Source organism: Pteropus alecto, unplaced genomic scaffold (assembly GCF_000325575.1).
Source record: "Pteropus alecto unplaced genomic scaffold, ASM32557v1 scaffold106, whole genome shotgun sequence".
In the NCBI taxonomy this organism is placed as follows: Eukaryota; Metazoa; Chordata; class Mammalia; order Chiroptera; family Pteropodidae; genus Pteropus; species Pteropus alecto.
Window position 1 is genome coordinate 157134 of NW_006442103.1, and position 9292 is coordinate 166425.

The 9292-nt window shown below is 37.1% G+C and overlaps 1 protein-coding gene across 1 annotated transcript in view; it reads right to left on the minus strand.

The window, feature by feature from the left end:
• LOC102893768 (T-cell surface glycoprotein CD1a) overlaps window positions 1–9292 on the minus strand; it is an 85441-nt gene that overhangs the window by 73253 nt on the left and 2896 nt on the right. The window contains exon 2 of the mRNA XM_025052278.1: window positions 5190–5233. Coding sequence (XP_024908046.1) covers window positions 5190–5209 — 20 coding nt within the window. The 5' untranslated portion in view covers window positions 5210–5233. The remainder of the gene's footprint in view (window positions 1–5189; window positions 5234–9292) is intronic.

Sequence of the window (9292 nt, forward strand, 5' to 3'; positions counted from 1 at the left end):
ATACTAATGGCCAACAAACATATAAAAAGATGTTCATCATCCCTAGCTAGGGAAATACAAATCAAAATACAAATCAAAACCACAATGAGATACCATCTCACAGCTTTAGAATAGCTAAAATCAACAGGACAAATAATAACAAGTGTTGGAGAGGATGCAGAGAAAAAGGAAACCTCATACACTGCTGGTGGTACTGAAAATTGGTACAGCCACTATGGAAAACAGTATGGATGTTCCTCAGAAAACTAAGAATTGCCCTATTATATGATCCAGCAATCCCTCTACTGAGTGTTTACCCCAAAGACTTGAAAACATATATCTGAAAAGATATTTGCACACCTATGTTCATAGCAACATTATTCACGGTGGCCAGGGCATGGAAGCAATCGAAGTGTCCTATGACAGATGTTTGGATAAAGAAGCTGTGGTACATACATACAATGGAATATTACTCAGCCATAAGATCAAATGAAATACTGCCATTTGCGACAACATTGATGGGCCTCGAGATAATCATGGTAAGCGAAATAAGCCAGACAGAAAAAGTTGAAAATCACATGATATCACTTTTTTGTGGAATATAAACCAAAAAGCAACAAATGAACAGGACAAACTAACAGAGACTCATGGACATGGACTATAGACTAGTGGTTACCAGAAGGTATGGAATGGAGGAAAGGGTAGGTAGGCGGTTAAAGGAAATCAAATACAGGGCAGGGCTGGGGGGGTGGTGAAGTGGTAAAGGGGAGTAAATATATGTTAGCTGAAGGAAACTGGACTTTGGGTGGTAAACACACAATAGAATATACAGATGTCAAATGATAATGTACACCTGAAAATTATATAATTGTATTAACCAATGTTACCCCAATAAACTTAATAAAAAAATATATTGAAAGAGAGAAATTACCAGCCAAGAATAATATAACCAACAAGGTTATCCTTTAGATATGAAAAAATAATAATAATAAAATCTTTTCTAGACAGAAGCTGATGGAATTTACCACCATAAGTCCTGCACTGTAAGAAATAATGAAAAGGAGTTCTTCTACTGGAACAAAAAGACGAAGGGTACAAAACTGTAACTTCTGCAGTTTTGTACTATTTCATTCTTCACCTCTTTTATAAAAGAGGTGAAGAGGTGAAGAATGAAATAGACAGCTTAGGAAAACAGCTGACCAGATGAAGGAAAAGAATTAGTAATATCAAAGAAAGAAATTGGAAATGACGCAGATGGAAGAGGAGACAGATTTCATAGTAAAAAAGAAAAAAAAAGAAAAAGAAAAGAACTCTACTGGAACGATCTGACACCATCAGAAAAAGCAAATGAGAATAATGGGCATACCAGAAGAATAAGAGGAGAAGGGAACCGAGATCCTATTCAAATAGCCAATGGGAATTTCCCAAACATATGGAAAGAACTGGATCCTCGAAACTAAGAAGCGAACAGAACACCTAATTATCTCAATCCAAAAAGGCCTTCTCCAAGACATATTATATTAAAACTGGTAAAAATTAACGACAAAAAATAATTCTCAAGGCAACCAGGGAAGACAGTAACTTATAAAGGAAAACTCATTAGATAATCATCAGACTTCTCAGCACACACCTTACAAGCAAAAAGGAGTGGAACCAAATATTCAAACTACTGAAAGACAGTAATTACCAGCCAAGAAAGTCATACATGACAAGCCCTCAGCTAATATATTTAACGGTGAAAAACTAAAAACCTTCCAAGATCAAGAACAATACAAGGCTGTCCACTACCATTACTCTTATTCAATATAGTATTGGAGGTCCTAGGTAGAACAATCATGCAAGATAAAGAAATAAAAGGCATCCAAGTTGGGAATGAAGAAGTCCAACTGTCACTTTTTGCAGATGACATGATTCTCTATGTAGAAACCCCAAAAGACCCCCCCCCAAAAAAAAAAAACTATTAGAAACAATAAATAAATAATGTTGCAAAATACAAAATCAACATACAAAAATCCATCAACGTACAATGAATTTTCAGACAAAGAAATAAAAAATTTCTTTTGCAATTGCAAAAAAAAAAAAGGAATAAATTACCTAAAAATAAACCTAACAAAGCATGTAAAGGACCAAGACACTGAAAACTATAAGGTATTATTAAAAGAATTGAAGAAGACACAAAGAAATGGAAAGATATTCAGTGTACATGGATTGGAAGAATCCACATAGTTAAAATGAATTTATTACCTAAAGCATTATACAGATTGAATGCAATCTCCATCAAAATCTCAACAGCAATTTTTAAAGAAATAGAATCAGATTTGTACAAAATCACAAAAGACCCTGAAGAGCCAAAGCAATCCGGAGAAAAAAGGACAAGTCTAGTTGTATCACTCTGTCTGACTTCAAATTATACTACAAAGTGACAATAATCAAAACAGCATGGTATTGGCAGAAAAACAGACAAGCAGACCAGTGGAACAGAATTGAGAACCCAGAAATAAACCCCTGTATTTATGGGCAAATAATTTTCAACAAAGGAGCCAAAGACATACAATGGAGGAAGGAAAACGTCATCTATAAATGGTGCTGGGAAAACTGGAACGCTCCATGCAAAAGAATGAAACTAGACTGCTATCTGTCACCATACAACTCAATAACAAACAAAAATTGGCTCAAAATGGATCAAAGACTTAAATATAAGACCCAAAACAATAAACTGCACAGAAGAAAACATAGGTACTAAACTCATAGACCTTGGATTTAGAGAAGATTTTATGAATTTGACTTCAAAGACAAGAGAGATAAAAGCAAAAATAAACAAATGAGACTATATCAAACTAAAAAGCCTCTGCACAGCAAAAGAAACCATCGGCGAAACAAAGAGGCAACCAACCTAATGGGAGAAGATATTTGCAAACAATGCCTTTGATAGGGGGCTAGTATCAAAAATATACAAAGAACTTATACAACTCAACAATAAAAAGCAATCCAATTAACCCATTTCCCGTTTGCCCAGAGAATACTCGCCAGTAGCACTTGCAGCTGAAGAATTTACCCCAAGATAACTTGCTGATTACAGTCCTAAACTTACCCCCAAAGTTTACCACAAAATATCTCACTTTGATTATTATTTCCGCATCACTCTACTACATCGATAGTCTTTGGAAACAAATGACATCATTCTATTTATAGCATTCTCTTTTTAGTAGTGGTATTTCTGTTTACAAAATATAGTAATTCTCAGTCGCTGAAAATGTCAAATCCTAGAAAACGCAGCATCCCTACGTGTGATGTTAACATTGTTCTCGAACAGCTGTTATCCAAAAATTCATTGATAAGTCAGATTTATGTATAATTTGTTACATGAGGATTAGAGACAAGATCTATTTAGAAATAACTCCAAGAACAGTTTTTATATTTTATTTTCACATTGAAAACCAGTCAGATTTGCTTCAGCCTCAAACAGCACGTTATGTAAAATTAACACTGGCAGCGAGCTGCACCTTATTTTTAAAACGGGAAATGGGTTAAATAATACACAGAGAACCTGAACAGAAACTACTCCCAAGAAGACATAAAAATGGCTAATAGACACATGAAAAGATGCTCAATTTCACTAGCTATTAGGAAAATACAAATCAAAACCACAATGAGATATTGCTTCCAATATGTGAGAATGGCTATCATCAACAAGACAAGTAACAACAAGTGTTGGAGAGGTTGTGGGGAAGAGGAAACATCTGTGCACTGCTGGTAGGAATGAAAATTGGTGCAGCCTCTATAGAAAACAGTATAAAGATTCCTCAAAGAATAAAGCTACCATATGACCCAGAAATCCCGTTTTTGGTATCTACCCCAAACAATTGGAAACACTTATCTGTAAAAACATAAGTACCCCTAAGTTCACTGCATGGTTATTCATGGTGGCCAAGACATGGAAACAACTTAAGTGTCCTCTGATGGATGACTGATTAGATAAAGAAGATGCGGTGCATACATACAATGGAATACACTCAGGCATAAGAAAGGATGACATTTGTGACAGCATGGATGGATCTTGAGAGTATCATTCTAAGCAAAATAAGTCAGACAGAAAAGGACAAGAACCAGTTGATTTCACTCATATGTGGCATATAAACTAGAAAGCAACAAATAAACAAAACAAACAACTCATAGACACATACAACAGTATGGTGGTTACCAGAGGAAAAGGGGGTGGGAGAAGGTGGAAGAGATAAAGGGGATCAAATATCAGGTGAAGGAAAGAGACTAGACTCTGGGTATAAAGCACACAATGCAATATACGAATGGTTATAGAATTGTACACTTGAAATTTATGTTATTAACCACAGTCACCCCAATAAAATTAAAAAAGAGGATTTCGAGTAAAAGAACAAGATGTCGAGACAAGCTAAGACCATGATACTATCATCATAAATAAGAGTACCTGCAGATACAAAAACAGAGGAGGGAGCGCATAACTGAACAAGTGATGCAGTGACGTCTGGACCTAGTAGTGCAGGTTGAGTCAAAAACAGTAGTAGGTGGATGTGGAGAGTAGATACTGACAGAAGGATATTCATAGCTGACCAATTTCTTCACCTCACACAGAACTGCCTCCTAGAGTCCATCTTTCGAATTGGCCCCATTTTCTTCCTTGTGAACTAGCCAACATCTGAAGAGCATGCTGATTTTCCTTCTTGATGGACTAAGAAAGTATTTGCAATATCTTCTTTGATATTTGTCAGGTTGCCTTCTCCCTAAAAGATGGCAGAAAACTATGTGTTCTCTCATACACAATGAGATCTGAGCCAAATGAAAACTGTCCCTGTCACTACATGTATAGTTTCTCCAGCGCTGAATGAGGGTGGAGTTGTAAATTCAGCACATTTATAGGCATTTTCACAAATGAGAACTCTGGTGCTAGATGAAATGAAAGCTCTGAAAGAAGCTTTGCCACACTGAACATATATATGGGATTTCTCCTTCAAGTGGATTCTCTTAAGGCTGAGAAAGGAGCATGCCAGCTGAAGCTCTTCCCAAACACACTGTGTATACAGACCCATTCCCTTGGGAATTCTTCTTAGGGACAATCATATCTTAAAGAAAATCACTGAAATACTTTTCTTGGTAAGATGCCTTCTTTCTCTTTCATTGCCTTTCTCTTGATGAAATTTTTCCAGTTTGAATGCTGTATAGCATGTACTGACCTTTCTTGTAGTGTTTCCATGTGCTCTGATACCCTGGGAATATCCTGAGTAAAAAAATATTAAAAATAACATGCCTCAAATATAAGCTATTGCTATGGGAATCAAACATTCTTCTGAAGAATTCAAAACAAAGCAAGAAAACCAAAATGAGGTATAGTAACTTTCACTTCTGCATGTCACTGTCTACTTCCAGCTATCAACATCCACATTTTTTTTTTGAAGGAAGCATGGTACTTGCTGTATTGCATATTTCATGCTTTTAAGACAATCGTAAGCAGATTCTGGAAGTTCTTTGAAAAGACAACTAAGAATATTTTGAAAGCTAGGCTGAGATGAGACTTTAACATGAGATATTAACCTTTTCTACTGAAGCACATGTACCAGAATATCAATCAAATGACATATCTTAGACTTCCGAAATCTCTTGCTCCTGTGGTTTTGTTTGAAACAAAAGTAAATGATTATGCTGAAGTTTACATATTATAAATCAAAATAAAACTGCCTTCAGTTTAAGATGTCAATTTAATAAACCATATTCAAATTTGGTTGTTTTTATGGGTTTCAAGCTGGATGTGTATAAAAGCAAATACAAATATTCTGAAAGTTTAATCTTTTCCAGTCTTATTTTGCCTAGCATAACTTATTCTTCATTCCCACTGCCACCACGTGACCCTACTTAGTACTCCAATTAGATACACACTATCCACTTTTAACTATCAAATGAAGTAAGACTAAGCTTGGGCCATAACCTGCTCATACATTCACTATCTTTCTTACTCTCTTACACACAGGTACACTCACCCATCACTCACTCATGTCAGGCCTACTGTTATGATAACCAAGAGTCACCAGTCTCGGATGTGTATGTACAGTGGAGGGGCAAACAATGTGGGAAAATCTACAAAGAGATAATCAAGTTGAGTGCATTGACCATGGTGCCAGAACCTGGGGATACAAAGATGAGTAAAATTAGATCATTTTACTGAAGAGGAAACAGGCTCAATGAGTTGTGACTGGCCCAAGGGCATACAGCCAACAAGAGGCAGAGGTGGAATTCAAACCTGGGCCTACCGACTCCGAGGCCTGTACTCCTCAGTACCACAGGAATAGCCCTTCATACGACCACTTTCAAAGGATCTACAATGGAGGAGGTAGACAGAATCAGTAAGTATGGCAATGTGTTCTGTTTTGATAGGACTGGGACACAAGGGAGGAAACTCATCTATGCTGGGCAGGGAGGAGAGCTGTTAAAGCTTCTTGGAAGATATATTCCTCTAGCTGAGTTATGAAAGACTAGCAACTGTAGAAAGGCAAAGATTGTGAGAAAAGTCATTCTAAGCAAAGAGAGCACGGAGAAAAATAAAATAGAAATATAGCCAAATGTATACATATAAAGCAGTAATATAAATGTAAATAAAACAGTAATATACTCAAATTTTTTATTTCTGGATCACCAAGTGTGGAAGGGTATTGTAGAAGGTAAAGATGTAGAGATAAATAAGAGTCAGAGTTGGGAGAGGTGGCGGGGAGGGAGAAGGAGGTACCTGAGAGGCTAACTAAGGAGTTTTAAGTAGAAGATGCAGTCCGATTTGCAGTTAGTACCAATCACTCTGGTAGCAGTAAACTGGATGCCTTGGATGGTAAGACTGGAGTCAAGGAGACCAGATGGAAATAAAGTCAATAGTTTAGATGAGACATGATCTATGTCAGAATTAAGGTAATAACATAAAATTCATTCTGCTATAAATCAACAGGAACCAGGGGTAGAGATCAGGGTGGAAGATGTAGATTTGGGAGTCAGTAATACATAAATAGTAAGGGAGAGGCAACTTTACCCCAAAAGAGCGTACACAGTGAGAAGATTAGACAGAATCCTGAAAAACCAACATCTGATGGATTGGCAATACCCAAGGTGGTCCAAGAAATGGTGAGTGAAAGGAGGAGAACCAAGAACTAATCAGAAAAGTCTCGTGAAGGAAGTAGTGAACAGTGTCAAATCCTGCAAGACGTCTAGTAAGATGGGACTGAGCGTCCACTGAATTTAGCAAATTTGATTTAATTGCATGTAAACTTTATCAGAGCAGTTTGTGTAAAATAGTAGGGCGATGAGCCTGATTACAGTAAGTAGAAGATGTTAAAGAAAGCAGATGTTTAAGAATCTTGACTTTTAATGTGTGGCTACAAAAAGGTAAAAGAGAGATGAGGTGATAAACAACTAATTCAAGGCCTGCTGCCAGCAGACACTCAAGTATGATAGATGGTGGGAATTGCTTTTACATCTTAGCTATCACCTAAGCCTGCTGTGCTGCCTGTGGCAATTCTTGAGCAGTGCAACTGCCACTTCCCCATTGTCTCTGGGGTAGTGATTCTGGCCAAACTCTGGAGCTCACCAAGCAGAAACACAGCTGATGCTACAGCCCATAATGGTACAGGTCCCACAGCCTTCTAGAAGCTCACAGAATTAGCCACTTCCAGGTAACAGAATGCCTGAGATTCTAGCAGAGGGTCTTAGAACTGAGATTCCTCAGAGTAGGAAGTATTCCCAGCCCCAAATAGAAGGATCTCCCCATTTAAGAATGAGAAATCCCCAGTGAGGACCAAATGAGGCCAGCTTCATCTTCTAAGCTGGCTGTTTAATTTTATGGCTCAGATCAGTTTCCTGGTTGTGCCTCTAGAAAATACTTTTTGCCAGATTCAAGGAAGAACAGAGAAACACAACCGAATCTACAGGAAAAACTATCACATACATGTGAATGAACATATGAGTGAATTAAATTCACTCCTCACAATCTGCAGAAAGGACAAAAATGTTTTAATAGTATATTTGACTACTGGTGCATTAGAGAGAATGGCAGAGAGAATCCATAGGAAGTTTTGTCTCTTTAATGTGCTCCTTGCCTAACCAGGCCCATCCTTCCTACAAAAGGGCATGGTGGGAAGGTGAACCCATGTTAACAGAGGAACAGAGAAGTCAGTCTAAAAGTGCACCCAGGGCGACAAATGACTCCTCACCCTCAATACATGAGCGTTGACCATAGCTCTTTAGACTTATGAACTTTTGCTTAGCTACAATTTAATGAAGTATTCTTAAATACATCACTCTGAACTCTTCTAGATTGTAGATTATTCTCAGTTATGAACTATATCTTATTCACCTCTATGCCATACACACAGTGGCTTATACATAATAGGTGCTCTATAAATGGTTTTAAAAATCCTTTCATTCGACAAATGAGTGTTTTCTATATACCATGTTCTAGGAACTAAGGAAACAGATTAGGACCATATTATCATGCAGCTTATTTTCTAGTTTGAGAAACAGACAATAAGAAAATAAACAAATATACTACACAAAGCCACGCTAATAAGACCAGCAGACTTAGGAGTTTTACTTAGTACATAGAAATAGACACAGAAAGGCAGCCAAAAAGGGAAGACAAAGCAGCAGAAACCACAGAGAACAGAACAGAGATCTAGGAATATTGGAGTCAAGCAATTTAACAGATACAGAGTTCAAAACACTGGTTATAAAGATGCTCGATGGATTTAGGGGAAGTGTGGATTAATTCAGTGAGAACTTTAACATGAAAAACATGAAAATGGAAATGAAGATTATAAAAGGGAACCAGTCAGAAATGAATAACATATTATCTGAGATGAAGAGGATATTAGAGGGAATAAACAGAGTGGCTAAAGAAGAGGTTCAGACCATCGATATAGAGGATGGGGCAGACAAGGACAATCAATCAGAACAGCAAGAAAAAAGAAGCCAAGACTATAATAATAATTTAAGGAGCCTATGGGACACAATTCACTGTAAAATTATTTGTGTCATAGGGGTACTTGAAGGAGAACAAGAAGTTGGAGAGCTATTTGAAGAAATAATGATGGAGAACTTCCCTAACCTGCTGAAGGAAAGACATACAAGCCCAGAAAGCTCAGAGAGTCCCAAAAAAGATGAACCTAAAAAGGCTCATACCAAGACACATTATAAGTAAAACACCAGAGGTTAAATACAAAGAGAGACTCTTAAAAGCAGCAAGAGAAAAGCAGTTAGTTACCTACAAGAAAGCACCCATAAGACTGGCAGATGATTACTCAAA